The sequence below is a fragment of the Vigna umbellata genome, chromosome 3 (genome assembly GCF_029865625.1).
Source record: "Vigna umbellata cultivar VRB3 chromosome 3, Vumbellata_1.0, whole genome shotgun sequence".
NCBI classification, from domain to species: domain Eukaryota; kingdom Viridiplantae; phylum Streptophyta; class Magnoliopsida; order Fabales; family Fabaceae; genus Vigna; species Vigna umbellata.
Window position 1 is genome coordinate 14,037,828 of NC_142167.1, and position 15,416 is coordinate 14,053,243.

Below are 15,416 nucleotides of genomic sequence, written 5' to 3' on the forward strand. Positions count from 1 at the left end.
TTAAGACACATATAAAGATAATAAGAAGATGAAATGAATCAAGGAAGAACATAAGATAATATTAATTTCATTATGAAAAAAAAATATCAATAAATAAAATAAAATTACAATAATAGATTTTTCTCCTAAGCCTCTGAGAATTTCACTTCTGTCTTAAGTCTTGTAAATACCCAAAATTAATACAACTCTTCCAGTGTCCAAATTTACCTTAGTATAGACCGAGGGAGGAAGATTGAACATATAGAGAATTATTGCTGAAGAAACACCAATATGAGCAGAGTAAAAAAAAAAAAAATCATTAACTAGAATATAAAACAAAGCAGATAAAGATTACAGTACATAAATAAAAATAAAATGTTCACGAGTTGGCCACAAGTGACCATTAAGAGTACAGTCCATAAAATACAGTAAATAAAAATAGTCCCCCTAAGGAGACTACTGATCGGCGAACGACAACCTCAAAGAAAGCTCTGTGGAAGGAGCTTGGGTACGAAACAACATAGGTGGAGTAACTTTCCCTTCCTCTTTACGTATAGCGGGAATGGGAAAGAGATCTAAGAGCTTCGGAGTCCGTGGAAGTACCCATGAAGGATCTACGGTATTGCAAAAATAATTGTAGTTAGAGATAAATAAAATCAATAACAAATTAAACATATAAAATAAATAAAGGGAAAGAAGAGGAAAGGAAAGAAGATTTACCATACATATACGAAGGGATAAGGGAAAATGAAGGTCCCGATGTACTAGGGACGTCTTGTTGCCAGCCTCGATTCTTCACCCGATTTCCATGGTTTTGAAACCAACAATAGACGCTGTATTCTCCGACTTCCCCGTACTCCTGGAGTCGTCCTGTAATCTCGCGAACTTGATCTCGACTAGGATTAATGATCCCATGGTTGTAGATGTTCAGCAAGATTCCAACTTGTTCCGGGGTAGATCGCCATCGTTTATAAACTGTCTTGGCTTCCATATCCATTTTCTAAGTTTTTGTGCATAAAGTAAAGTAAAAGTAAAAAGATTTATTACAGTGAAGTCAGGTTCCAATTTAAGTTAAGTTTTTTTATTTTGCTTCTTCTTGTTAGTTCAATTTTCATTGTCCAATTTTTGAAGTCTCAATGTCCAAAAATAGATCTGTTTCACGGTCCTCGCAAATGTTCCTAAACGGATCTACGTTCGTGTCCATTTTGTGCATACATATAAAGTTTTCTTTTTCTAAAGTTTCATTTTTATGGGGTACGTGGCGTTGTTCTACCCGATTGTCTCTGCCATACCTTCAAACGAAGGGAGATTAACGTCTGGTTTCCAGCCGATATACCCTTATCTTTGTTAAGACAGTGTATTCTTAGTTTTAGTTAATAAAAAAATGAAAAATAGTAGAAGAAGAAAGGAAAGAAAAGAAGCAAGAAGTAAAGAAGAAGGAGAAGCTGGGTAAAGGAAAGGAAAAGATAAGAGAAAAGAAGTACTTACTCGAGGCGGAGCAAAGCCCTGGAACATAAAGATTGAAGCTTGCCGAAAGGCTCTCCGATCTATCACACTCAGTCGTTCTAATCCCACAAGCTCTCACACTCAGAACTCTCAGCGCTTAGATCTCACTCACACCCAGAGGATCGCTCGAAAGCTCTCTCACTTAGAAGATCTCACACTCTCTCACACACTCAAAAATCGCAACGCCTCAAAGTGTCGCTCAACGCGGTTCGCTCCTCCTTATATAGCCAAAATCTCACTGTGCCCACAGTTCCGGTCATGCATACCGGAGGCTTCAATAGTATCGGTAAAAAAAAAAAAAAAAAAAAAAAAAAATTTAACCATTCGGTATAGAAGGTCATATGATAAAATGGTTTGGAGAAATGTCAACTTAGTCAGAGTGGTTTGGAATAGGAAAACAGGTGACTATACATGGGAATTAGAAGATGATGTAAAACATTCTTATCCCAATTTATTTTTGAAGTGTCGAATTTTCGAGGACGAAAATTTTTGTTGTTGGGGAGAATGTAAGACCCATGAAAAATATTTATAATAGTAAATTTTAGTATTTTATTAATAATAATAATTTTAATGGATAGAAAAATGTAAGTTTTGGATATAAAATTATAGTAATTTTAGAAGGAGAGGTTCAAATTTTTGGTAACTTATTTAGTAAATTTTTTTTTAAATTGAATAGTAAAAAGTAAATAGTAAATAGTAAAAAGTAAATAGTAAATAGTAAAAAGTGAATAGTAAAAATAAATTTTCAGCATTTGGATTCCTTAGCATGGAAGAAAGTAGTAGATAGAAATTAGGATCAGATTTGGTGAGAAAATGATTGAAATATTATTTTTAAATAATATTAAAATAATAAATAATATTAAAATATTAATGAATAGTAAATTTTTTTTTACTATAAATAGCCATGGGAGGGAAGGTTATTCTGCACCAAGAGAAGAGAAATCAAGTGAGAGCTTGAGAAATAGAGAAGAAAGAGTTAGGGAGAAATTTTTAGTTGCAAGAAGAGTAGAGGTTCTGAAGGGTTTCGGGGAAACAAATTCGGAGCAGGAGATTAAGTCTGGAATAGAGGTAGGGGAGCTAACCTTTCTATGTTTATTTTTTTATGATTTAATAGTTCTATGCTTTTATATTATGATTTAGTATTATTTTATTACTATTCATATATTGAAATTCTGTGTGAATATTGTTAATGTTTACTGTATGTTTATCTATGTTGAAATTCGGTATAAATATTATATGATGTTGTTTTGAATCTGTAAATAAGAAATTTGTTAAAAACTAATTGAGGAACACTTTGGCTAAGGAAAGACTTGGTACTTAAGTTGTCCATTGTGACGCACCTCTCTTTCCTGGAAGTCTACTCGACAAGTTTTTAACTTAAATCCTATTGAACAGATTGAGTACTGTTAAATTATTATGCAATATATTGAGTTTGTGTGATTTATGCGATGATTGTATTTTATTATATTGCATTTGAATTTATGCATCTGAACATGTTATGAGTATTATGGGGAGATTTTGTAGGGGTATAATGTGAGTTGAGGAAAATGAGTATGGCATGAGTCTCGTGGAGAGATTCAGTAATATTATGGTATTTGTGTATATGTTGATGTTGAGGGTCCCGTAGTTGGAGGTTATCCTGATACTCTAATAATCATCTAGTCTCAAGTAGAGAGGGATGAATTATGTGGTGAGAGGAGCAGGAGGTCCTGGTCTATGTGCCGGTTTTGGACATAGTGAGGGGATTAACCTTGTGAATGGTATGAAGTATTTTGAAAGTGTATTTGTAAAAAGAAGTAGAAGTCATTACAAGTGCATAACCTCCCGTGACCGCTCATCAACGTATCATCCGGATGAGTGTCTATTGGGTATTGTGGTGTCTATTGGGTATTGTGAGACGAGTATCTAATAGGAATTGTGGTATGAGGGTGTCGAACATAATTATTATATGATGTTTATATCGAGGTAATTATACATGTTTTATAAATGATTTGTTGCATGTTAGCTCACCCTTACTTGTGTGTGCATGTGAATGCGATGATCGTATAATGCGTGATGTTATACGGGAGCAGATGAAGGAATGTCGTCAGATCCAGTGCCAATGAAGAGAGAGACAGAAGAATAAGTTAGAAGAATTCGAATTATATTTATGAGTTCATAGTTGAAATTTGAGTTTAAAACATGTGTAGACATATATTAACTATGAATTTATAAGTGTGAGATTACTGGATATTACCGTAAATGTAATGTTACAATATATAAATTATGAATTATCCAGCGTGAGATATTGGGATGTTACATTTTCCCTTTATTAGACCTATCAAATAGGTCCATATAATATGATTTGGTCATAGTTTAGATAGGTTGGGATAAAAAAAAATCCACAAAACAAAAAAAAATATTATTACAAAAGCCTACGTAATCAAATATATCCAAAGCCTTATAGACCAACCCATAAACTTTCCTTAGATTTTTTAAATATAATTCTATTAACATTATTAATATTAATTTAACAAAAAGAAATTTAAAATATAAAAATTATTGAATCAATTGCTACAAATAAATAATTAAAAAAAATATTTTCAACCTAAACGAATACAGTACATAATTAAATAGAAACTCTAAAACTTTAAATATATATAATACTTATGATTTTATTATATTATTTTTCTTTCTTTATATATCTAATCACAATATTTATTTTATTTATAAAAGTGTAAATAAATTAAATTTATTTGTAATGATAATTAGAAAAATTACGATATTATATAATTATTTTTTAATATAATTTCATACTTCTATAAAATTTTAATTACTTTTATTTTGAAAATTGTGGTGTTAATGGTTAGGAGGGATTTGCATTAAATATTTTCTCCTAATTAAGAAATGAGGCTAGCAAGAAGATTTTAAACTTTTAACCAAAAAGAAAAAGTTGTTTTTTGAAATAATTGAAGTTCCATAAGAAAAGAAGGATCGTGATGGTTGAAACAAGAAGTAGAGAGGATCAGAAGAGAGTGTTGTGAAGCTGTGAAAGAGATGGCGCTCGTAACAACAGAGCCAACCATAAACGAAGGGCCTCTGTTCGCCGAAGTTGACATGGCTTCGGATTTCAACGCCCCCACTGTTCGAGCCACCGTTATTCAAGCTTCCACCATCTTCTACGACACTCCAGCCACTCTAGGTCCTTCTACTCTTCCCTTTTCATCCGTTACCCCTTTTTCTCTTTCTTCTCAAATTTCCTTTCTTTTCGTGTTTCTGTGTTGAAAGCGCCATCTGGGGTGCTCCGGATTCGAGAAGTTATGTAATTTATTGGGAAATTAAATTGGTTGGTGATTTCTGTGTGCAGATAAGGCAGAAAGGTTGTTGGGTGAAGCCGTAGGGCATGGGTCCCAGCTTGTGGTGTTTCCAGAAGCGTTTGTGGGAGGGTACCCGCGTGGTTCCGATTTTGGGGTTTCTATTGGAAATCGCACGGCCAAGGGAAGAGAAGAGTTTCGCAAGTATCATTCTGCAGCCATTGATGTGCCTGGTAAGGCCTAAGATCAAACACTCGTTGCAGTTCAGTTGCTAACTTTCTTTATGTTGAAACTAATCACTATAAAACAGATAGGAAAAAAAAAACTTATTTGCATTCACTTTGGACACCTGAATCAAGTTGAAACTCCAAGACATGATATATTAGATAAACATTCACATTTTGTTTCCAGGTTTAAGAATTGATCATGAGAGAAAAAAGGTCCAATGATTAGCATATTTATGTTGAAATTGTATTTATCAGATGTTTGATGTTACTGTGTCTGTAACTGACATCTGATTACTGCTAAATTTCTGCCTTCGTGTTTCTATCTTCTTCTTTCTTTTTTTTTTCTCAAGGCAGAGAAATTGAACCTAATCAAAGTTAGCGCCATTCCTCTTATATCACACCCTTGAGATTGAACAATAAACTTGGATTGAACAAAAACACCTGAAAAATAACGGGTGATTATTTTAGCAGATGTCAATTCATCTTCTTCTAAATAAAACTATCTAAGGATGAGTCTATTTAAAAAATACAAGGATCACATCGATTAAAAAATAAAAGATCACCAAATATAGAGACCAAAAATACCAAGCCCAACACAATTAAAATAAATGGGGTGAGGAAACACACATTCTCACAGTTTCAATATCTCGAGCTCTCCTTCTCCTTCACTTTTTTTTTTCTCTCAAAATCAAAATCTCTCAATTAGCATGTTCTTTTAAATTTAAGATGTATTTGCCTATTTGAGTTTTTATTTTAAAATAAACATGTTGAATTAATTTTTGAGATTATTTAAATTTTATTTGGATTTAATTGGAATTATCATTTAGTATTTATGTTTGGTATGCATATTAATGATATTTACAATTGTCAATTACATGTATTGTTCCTTACAATGAAATTTGCTGGTATTGCTTTTCCTTTATTCTCTTTCTTTATCGGTTATTAGATTTTTCTTTCTGTCATTACATTATATAAACAATCATGCATTATTTGATAACTTTCTTCGCAAAATAGTTATGATGAATTTCCAATTAACTAATTACTGAATTATTATCTATATCTTCAATATTACTGACATAAGCATAAGTTTTTCAAACGGTTGTTTAAGCCTAAGAACTAAAGCAAAAAAAATATTAAGGAAAAGAGGATTTTATTTTTGATCTACTACCAGTTTTCCCTAACCTACTAGGTTAAAAACTAATCCTTCCCAATACTCGTTGGTTCAGCGAGTTTTTGCACACGGTGGAATCAAATATAGGTTTTTCGTTGCATGAATCATCCCAGAATACGTGAGAACAGGGTGTCTATAAAGATTTACCTATTAAAAGGTTGAAAATATTGTATTAGTCTTACTTTGTTTTAACCTTGATTTTTTTTCACTACCTCTAGAAATTTTGAATTCTTTTTTTAAATTCATATAGTTGTTTTATTTGAGTGTAATGTGAATAGGAAGTTGCACAATAGATAAAGATAGACGAGTTGAATAATATATAAATAAGAAAACCCACAAAATTAATAATACCTTGGGTTTTGGGTTGTGTATAATGTCAAACTCACGTGTGTGGTCGTTTTGAGTTCCTTTCAATTTGTAGTTCTTTTTTTTAGTTTGTTGTGGAAATAGCTCAAACAAGCTCACTAGACCGTCTACAACACAAAAGAACAACACAATATCAGAGAAAACCCACGAAAAACAACTAGATGGTTATACAAGAAACACAAAGAAAATAATGTGGTTCAGTTGAAGTATTAACGAAATTCAATTTATGTCTATAGTGAGAAATTCACTATTAAATAAAGATTACAACTCAAAGTTTCTCTCTAAGTAAACTCTGAACTCTCAGATTGGTTAAAACAGTTAATACAAGGTCTTATTTATACTGAAATAACTGTCATAACTAACTTGCATAATATCGCCTAAACCAGTGGAGATGTCACATGAACCATGCTCCCACCGCTGAACTTGAAGTCAAGTAGGAAGACTCTCAAATGATAGATGAAGGAAGTCACAATCTGATGTAGAGTAGACAGTATGATACTATGAGACTATCTAGGAACCTTAAAAATAATTTTTACTGAGTTAATATTCACAGAGTTATAATTTTATTATTGAATATATTGAAAAACTATGTATTATAATTTTATTATTGAATATAGTGAAAAACTATGCATGAGATTAATCTTCCTTGTGTAGAAAATACATATAGAGTACTTTATAATGAAAGAAATATAGGTTAAACCCATAGTGCAAACTTCAATCGGTTGGAAAAATTTTCAAAAGAACCTTAGGCTCTAGATATATGTTAAGAAGTGGACTTTAAGCCTAATTTAACTTCATAAAACTGGCTTATAAAAGGAGGTTCACACCCACTTATATATTGTAAATTGGTCTTATCTCTAATCAATGTGGGACTTCCAACCATCCCTCTCACGCTGATAGCGGGCGGAACAATATGTCCAACAAACAACAAATTTCGCTAGGATGGGTTCCAACAATGGCTCTAATACCATGTTAAGAATATAATGAAAAACTATGTATGAAATTAATTTCCCTTATGTAGAAAATACATATAAGGTACTTTATTTATAATAAAAGATAAATATAAGATATCTAATAATCTAAGATATCTAACAAAGTTTCGTGCTATCAAAACTAAAGCACGGAGAAAATCCATATGTTAAACCAGTCCACATCTTGGAACAACCTCCCAAGGTTCTCATCATGATTCGTGAGTGAATCTCTTTCTTCCACTTCAATTTCTAATAAGCTCAAACAAGTACAATGAAGGACACATTGAACGGCAGATTGTCAGTTGAGAAACATATAACTGAAGAAAACTCTCAAACTTAATGCCTCAAGGATCTTTTATTATGATGGTGTCAAACACACTTGTGTGGTTGGTTCATAGTACATTGGTGAAGATTTCTCGTCGTTTTTCCCATTAGATTCCCAATAAATGGTATTAAATCAATGGAGGATACTTAAAAGGGAAATTTGTTAATTGAAAAACATATAAGATTTTGGGTCTGCCAATCACATTTGTATGGTTGGCTCATGGTCCTTTAGTGAAGATCTCGTTTTGCTTCTCCCCCTTGGATTACCAATAATTTCAAATATTATAAAACCATGTCCTTTCAAATCTTTTAAATTGGTATATACAACTCCAATAAAATTCATACAACAAAATCTTAGTCATAAAAGTCTTAACAAAAATTATTAGTAGTAAAATTCTTCAACATACCCAAGTCCCTGAAGTTATTAGCAAATTTTGTATCGTTGTAGGTCCTGAAATTATTACTCGTTGATTTTGAATGACAATATTTCAAAAAAACCATGTCCCTGTAAATATTACTCATTGAGTTTTAAAGATCCAAGTTAGTGTTTCCATTAACAAATGTTGAATTGTTGTAGGTCCTGAAGTTGATAGATTAGCAACAATGGCAGGCAAGTATAAAGTACATTTAGTGATGGGTGTGATAGAGAGGGATGGCTACACACTTTATTGCACCGTTCTATTCTTTGATTCTCAAGGTCATTACCTGGGAAAGCACAGGAAAATCATGCCAACGGCATTGGAGCGGATTATCTGGGGATTTGGGGATGGATCAACCATTCCCGTGTTCGAAACTCCCATTGGAAAGATAGGTGCTGCCATTTGTTGGGAAAACAGGATGCCACTATTAAGGACTGCAATGTATGCCAAAGGTTGGAGTTCTTTAGTTTTCTATCTTCTTGTTACACTCAGTGTTGTAGCATTAAAGAAGAGCGTTTAAAGGTGCTTTTTCTTGTATTGGGACTGGTTCTTCACAAGTATAGTGTGCTATCATGTTTTGTGTAAAAAAAGTTTTTACAGTATCATCTAATTAGAAATTATTTTTGCTACTATGTTTAACATAGTTACTATTAAAATCAACAAATTTACCATGACGATTTGTTATCAGATGATAGAGTGAAAGACTTTTACACTGTTCTTATGCTTTTTCTAATGCTTTGGGGATTTGTTAATGTAAAGATGTTTCACTGTCAACCAATTTAAAATAGAGAAAATAATCTATCCACTGACAGTGTAAAGAATATTTACTCTGTCATCCAATAACAAATTATGTATGATAAGTTTGCTGACTATTACCCTAATTAGCTTAAAAACACACTGACTGTGATTTTTTATTGGCTAACATAGTCAAAGTTTTAACACTATGATTGCATAGAAATTAAGCTTTAAAAAGTATGACTTTTAGAGTATCTATTGCAACAGTGAATAATTTTAATCATGACAATTCATGATTAGATCTCATTTGTACATAGACATTCTAATTAATTCTCCATGCAATAGGTATAGAGATATACTGTGCTCCTACAGCTGATGCCAGGGATGTGTGGCAAGCATCAATGACCCACATTGCACTTGAAGGTGGATGTTTTGTTTTGTCAGCAAACCAGTTCTGTAGGAGAAGGGATTACCCTCCCCCTCCAGAGTATGTTTTTGCTGGCACAGAAGAGGACCTGACACCTGATTCTGTTGTATGTGCTGGGGGTAGTGTCATTATATCACCATCAGGGGCTATTCTGGCTGGACCAAATTATGATGGGGAGGCACTAATCTCAGCAGACCTTGGTATGTCATGTTTACTCCAGCTGCTTCCATTGTCTTACAATGCTCAGAAGAGTATTACTTTCTTTGATGATGTTTTTGTTGGGGAACAAGGGTTTTAAAGGTATGTACCAAAAGAAAACAGCAAAGGGATACCCTATAATTCTATACCAATGTCTATATAGTATAGTTAGAAAGATAATTAGAAAGGATGGTAGTTAGACAATATATAAATAACAATGTCTATAACTCTATAACAATAGCAAAGGGATACCCTATTTTGTTTACTTATTTTACCTCTTTTAACTACTATAAATCTAACAGAATGTCTCTTTCCCCTAGTATAAATAAAGGGTTTGAGGTATTAGGTGGGCAGTGAGATTGATTTGTAACTAACTGATAATAATAGTAATAATAATTACTTCTTCAATCTTCCATAGTATTTCACTTTTTTCCCTCAAACTCTTCATTCTGGAATTTGCTGAGCTTGTTTTTGATTGGTTAAGATATTCTCTGTGTGACCACTTTCTTTCTCTTTGGTTATTGAAAGCTATTAACGCTGTGATTCTTGAAAATTTTGAACAGATCTTGGAGAAATAGCAAGAGCTAAGTTCGATTTTGATGTGGTTGGACACTATTCAAGGCCAGAAGTGCTTAGCTTGACTGTAAAGGACCATCCAACGAATCCAGTCACTTTTACATCAACATCTAAAAAAATTGAGGACAACACCAAGTAGTGTCTTTCTTTCATGCTCAGCAACTTCTGAACCTGACCCCTTTGTATTTTAACGTTTGTGTTTCATATATGGAAGTTGTTTGGGCTTTAGCTTGTACTGTAAGCTCTTGCATTTTGGTTTGGTTTATATGGCGACATTAAAAGGATAAATTCAGACACCAAAATAAGGTTTTCAAAATTCAGCTTTTAAAAAAAAAAACTAAAATGAATGTTAAACAATTGTGTACAAAGAGAGCCTTTCTATAAAAGTACTTTTGCTCGAACCAAAAAGTTTTTATAAAATTATTTTGGTTGAAATTAGTTTTATGCTTGATATTTAATGTGTTCTTTCTCTATTAATTCGTTAACACGCATTTTTTTTTCACTTCCATAAACAAACAATAGAAAGTGGCAGAACAGAAGCATGTTACTAAACAGATTCCTTTGAGTGCCTACGATTCTTTGATCCACATAAAGTTTACCATGTGGTGATAAATCATCATGTATACTTTCAAGAAATAGTAGCACAATTAATATGAACAGAAGAAGGTGCTAGGAACCCATTAATACTGGAAACGTTTGTTTTGGAAAAGTTAAAGCCGTTGTTGTCAAATAATATCCATCATGGCCCACCACACGATGGTTGATTCAAAGTTCCAAACAGAGGCAACACAGGGTACAGAATTCAAATATTTGAATTGTTGGAGTTGGAAGTATCCAATGATAATGTTATCCGTCACGCTGTCACGGCCAGTACTGTTTCATTTAAATCACAACTATGCATCTCTCTAACGTATAATTGTGTCCCCAGAATAGTTTTTAGCAGCAGACTCTTTGTTCTTATCTCATTTGTTTTAATGTCAAGCCGAAAAGCCTCCATTATTTCCTTTTGGAACTGAGGAAAATTAAATTCCATGTGTGACAATGACATTGTTTGCCAGCAATTTTCGTCCTGGTGGATTATTAACAACTTGTTCAAATTAGATTCTTTCTTTTCTTTTATAGATATGTCGGCTGAATATTCAAATAGGAACATTTACTTGTACATCAAATGCCAGTAAAGCTAGTACTAACTAGCACAAAACTGCAGTATGCGACTCTATTCAGTATGTACATTTTTTTTCTTGCTCTGGCTTTAACAATTACCACACATAACAATGATATAAGAGCCTTGAACATATTTAACTCATCAAAGACAGCATTTACAGTTTAGAACAGATATAGTAGAAGCTATCTGTGATAATAAGTTACTCACTACCACTATCAAAATTCTCAACATCAAGACTTTTCTCCTGCAATTTCTTGCTTCAAATTGTCATCCTCCAGGGCAAGACCTTTTTCCCCAGCTTCTCCACCAGCACACTGCAAAGTTAATAGTCTACCAGTTATCTTATCAGAATTAGCACATGAGATAGAGTCTTGGAGCCCCTTAATTGACCTTTTGCTTTGAGTTTCATCCTTATCTTCTTGTATCCGAGCTTGTGAGAGAAATTCAATCGACCTATCAGGATCAAAATGATCAGAAACTTCCTGAATATTTATGGAAAAATCCCTCTTCCTACCACTTGAAGTTCCCTTGTTGAAGCAAATACTTCCCCACTGAATTTTCTCAGAGAAAGACTTTCTCCCTATACTTTCTTTTTCAATTGAAAATCTCTTGTCTTGACCATCATTTTCACTCGCAAAACTCCACTTGTAGCCTTTGCTGGCATCATCCATGTTCAACTCAATTGAATGGAGATCACTATCATCTGAGTCATCATCTCTTCCTTGTCCTACATCGTTTTCAACATCTGAATCATCCTCTTTCTCTGCATTCTGGAATCCCCTACAGACATTGTTGAAATAAGACTCAAGATCCTTGATATTTTTACATTCTGGAGAAACATCCTCATTTTGTCCATCTTTAGTCCTCACATAATCCTCAAGCTCATTCCTCAGCTTTTCCAGGAAAGCATTCTTCTCCTCAAACTGATACTTAGCCTCTGAAAGCTTCATCTGGACTCTCTCTTCGCGTAAGAGATCAGCTAACTGAAGCATTTCCCTTTCCTTCTCTACCTCCTCGCGAACTTTAGCCGATTCCCTTTTCAGTTCCTCCACCTGTGCTCTATCTTCCCCGATGCCTCTAGCCAGTTCATCACAAATTTGCTCCAGAATCTCCTTTGCACGCTTCTCCCTTTCAAGCTCTTTGGATGTTTTCAAATGGGAAGCTTTTACACTGGCCATCTCTTTGGCAATCTTCTTGTTCAACCGTTCAGTTTGCCTTCTCAACTTCTTCTCCACCGCAAGCTCTTCTGCCACATGCTTTATGGCATCATGAACCCTTTCTCGTTCTCTTCTTTTCCAAACAGCCTTCTCTTCTCCGAAATGCTTCATGACATACTCCATATCGTTCTGGTTTGAACGCTGTTCTTGGATCAATTGATCAATTTGGTGGCACACTCGATCAAGCTCACTCCCCAGAGCCAAGACAAGGGGCATGCTTGATGCTTGCTGCTCTCTAAGGCACATTTGATTTAACACCTTCAGAAGCTTCTTCGATGTAGATAATCCACTTCTAGCTTCCTTCAGACGGTTCTTAACACCACCACTGCGTTTGCCACGATTCTTCTCGCTTTTTAACTGATTTTCCACCTCCTGCGTTTCAACTTTTCAACATAGTTCAGTTTCATCCTTCCCACCAACAGAAGCAAAAGAACAAAACACCGATATGTGCAACAAAATTATAAATTATTTAATTAATCAGATCTATATCTAAAGTTTCTTGTCGTTACTATTTCAATTGAAATGAAAATCTGAAATATCTAATCTAGATACAGGAGACCATGTAAAGGGCATAAAATAAAGGTTCAAAATGAACAATAACAGTCTAATCTTTAAACTTGTGATTTCCAATTTAGGAGCAGTAAGTTCATCGTTGTAACTTGAAAGTTCAGACAATTCACTATATTTTAAGACAGAATCCTTGTAAACAATTTAAAAGACATCATGGGCACAATTTGTATTGATAAGAGGGTTGGGAGAATCACACCAAAAGCTAGTGAGAAAATCCAAGTCCTTATGAACCCCACACCTCACCACATCCCCACATACCAATTGATAAGAATGAACTACACAACAAAAAGTCTCACGTCTAGGAGAGCCCAAAGCCTAATAAACCCCACACTAAAATCCCGCACTTCCAATAAAGGACTCTAGTCTCATGTCTTGTCTTGAAATTGGATCCTTACATAATCTACCTATCTTCTATGTGGTCCATGAAATAAACCCCCCAATTAAAATAATAAATAAACACAACCGGAAGAACTTTGTGAAAACGATGACCAACAACTTATGCTTACCAAATTTCCAATTAGTCTGATAAATTCACTCTTTACCTCAATTAAATTATCATTGCTGTGAGCATCCAGAGCATCCAAATAGTAATCACCCGACAGAAGCTGATGAGAAAACCCCGACACTCTTCTTTTGCAGCTATCCCCTTCAAGACCCTTCATCCTCTGCACGAACAGAGGCAACCCAAAAATCACGCCACACCCAATGAAGCAACATAAGGAAAAAACAGAACTTTAACACGAATTTACCTCAGAGGCAGGACTATGCGATGGATCTGACATCTGTGACCGCAAAAAGCCCGATCTGGACAACCCCGAACCTTTCTCTCTGCCTCTACCCTTCTCCTTGCAGCCTCTCATTTGATCAACCTCGAACTCCTTCTTGAGCCGGGAAGGAGGCAAATCATTGATTTCCCAGAGTGTAGCAGCGAGTTTCCTGGCTGACACAGAAAGCTCCCTGTCCTTGGAGGAGGGTAACATGGAGGCAGAAGAATGCAAAGGCTTGGTGTGGTGTGTAGGAAGAGAAGGAGAAGTTGTTTTGGTCTTCCACATGGGAACTGGGGTGCTGGACCCTCCTTTCTTCCCAACCAAAATGGCCCTCTTGAAACGGTATCTTCTGACAAGAGATGAGGAAGAGGAGGAGGAGCAACCTCGTTTCCTAGTCTTGCTGTGGTTCTGTGTGAGACCTTCTTTGAGGTTGAGGTTGTTGTTGGTGTTATGACACGAGGGCATGGTGATGAGAATTGTGTGAAGGAGTTTGAGGTACCCGATAATCCCGGGTGTGCGAGATTCACATGAGGATTCGAGATAAGGGCATGGCATGCAGTATGTGTAGAGTGAGTGTGTGTGTGTGCGCGCTAAGTGCACAAAGTTCCTTGAAGCTAGGTGCCAGTTGTGGTCAGCATCATCATCTTCTCTCTTTTTTCAATGCTAAAATAGACATTAGACTATTTGGCCTTGAATTTAGCAAAGTGGGTCATCAAAGATCTTCTTTCTAGCTTTCTTTCTCCTTATGCTTGTGCTTGTGCTTATGTTCCTTCTTCTTCTTCCACTCCTATTATTTTGAATGGCTAAAGGAGGTTGATGAGCAGGGAAAGTAGGAACATGTCAAAAAATGGAAAGATACGTTTTTGATGGAAAAGAAACTAAACGAACCGCAGAAGAAGCTTTAAGTTGAGTTTGGTGAGAGAAATTGAGTGTGTGAGAGGGAAAGAAAAAGGTGAGGGAAATCCTGTGAGAGGGAAGGGCGCACACAGTCTATTGGTCATTGGAAAACCCACTTAAAAAGAAGAGACAACGTGGCACACACGTGACCTGCATGTGCTTTCAATCAGGAACGTGCATGTGTTGTGTTTGTGTTACATAAAACTTCTAGGTTCAAGGAAACCTCCATGCCTCCAATCCAACACTATCTACTAATATATATATATATATATATATATATATATATATATATATATATATATATATATTTATTAATTATTATTATTATTATCATTTAATATTTCAATTCATTGTCCTGATCTATGGCTTCATTCTCTGCACTGCTCTCATTCATTTCCTCAACCTTCTTATTCTGTAATTTTTTAATATTATGCATTCTGCATTTAGCACTTAAACCCTGATCACACCTGGAATGTTCTTCAAATCTGTCCATCATTGCACACTTTTCACCGTATCATCTCACCCTTTTCTTCAACTGTATTATTACTTTAATCCTAAAATTCTATTTTAAAGCTACAATCTTTCATCAAATTTTAAAACAATTTAGG

General features: G+C 34.6%; 3 protein-coding genes across 3 annotated transcripts; 1 reads left to right on the top strand and 2 right to left on the bottom strand.

Moving 5' to 3' along the window:
- Positions 1-435: 435 nt before the first annotated feature.
- On the bottom strand, positions 436-1,494 carry LOC148201691 (WUSCHEL-related homeobox 8-like). Its single transcript, XM_088108933.1, has 3 exons — positions 1,468-1,494; positions 700-979; positions 436-593 (listed from the first exon to the last, which is right to left on the bottom strand). The coding sequence occupies exons 1-3, from the start codon at positions 1,492-1,494 to the stop codon at positions 436-438; spliced, it is 465 nt and encodes a 154-aa protein (XP_087965059.1).
- Positions 1,495-4,452: 2,958 nt separating this feature from the next.
- Positions 4,453-10,420, top strand: LOC124824971 (bifunctional nitrilase/nitrile hydratase NIT4A). The gene is made up of 5 exons (XM_047297498.2): positions 4,453-4,666; positions 4,832-5,011; positions 8,415-8,708; positions 9,337-9,618; positions 10,180-10,420. Exons 1-5 carry the CDS (start codon positions 4,522-4,524, stop codon positions 10,329-10,331), a joined length of 1,053 nt encoding a protein of 350 aa, XP_047153454.2. The 5' UTR covers positions 4,453-4,521; the 3' UTR covers positions 10,332-10,420.
- Positions 10,421-11,324: 904 nt separating this feature from the next.
- On the bottom strand, positions 11,325-15,050 carry LOC124824972 (trichohyalin-like protein). Its single transcript, XM_047297500.2, has 3 exons — positions 13,894-15,050; positions 13,687-13,809; positions 11,325-12,946 (listed from the first exon to the last, which is right to left on the bottom strand). Exons 1-3 carry the CDS (start codon positions 14,464-14,466, stop codon positions 11,588-11,590), a joined length of 2,055 nt encoding a protein of 684 aa, XP_047153456.1. The 5' UTR covers positions 14,467-15,050; the 3' UTR covers positions 11,325-11,587.
- Between the last annotated feature and the right edge of the window lie 366 nt (positions 15,051-15,416).

Bases quoted from the DNA above. Each gene is read 5' to 3' on its own strand.
- LOC124824972 (XM_047297500.2), bottom strand. From the start codon at position 14,466: ATGCCATGCCCTTATCTCGAATCCTCATGTGAATCTCGCACACCCGGG. The intron at 13,810-13,893 runs GTAAATTCGTGT...CTGTTCGTGCAG, and splicing joins CGCATAGTCCTGCCTCTGAG to AGGATGAAGGGTCTTGAAGG. The intron at 12,947-13,686 runs GTAAAGAGTGAA...GTTGAAACGCAG, and splicing joins GCAATGATAATTTAATTGAG to GAGGTGGAAAATCAGTTAAA.
- LOC124824971 (XM_047297498.2), top strand. From the start codon at position 4,522: ATGGCGCTCGTAACAACAGAGCCAACCATAAACGAAGGGCCTCTGTTC. The intron at 5,012-8,414 runs GTAAGGCCTAAG...GAATTGTTGTAG, and splicing joins TGCAGCCATTGATGTGCCTG to GTCCTGAAGTTGATAGATTA. The intron at 8,709-9,336 runs GTTGGAGTTCTT...TCCATGCAATAG, and splicing joins GACTGCAATGTATGCCAAAG to GTATAGAGATATACTGTGCT.
- LOC148201691 (XM_088108933.1), bottom strand. From the start codon at position 1,494: ATGTTCCAGGGCTTTGCTCCGCCTCGA. The intron at 980-1,467 runs GTAAGTACTTCT...ACAAAAACTTAG, and splicing joins AGGGCTTTGCTCCGCCTCGA to AAAATGGATATGGAAGCCAA. The intron at 594-699 runs GTAAATCTTCTT...GCAATACCGTAG, and splicing joins TATCCCTTCGTATATGTATG to ATCCTTCATGGGTACTTCCA.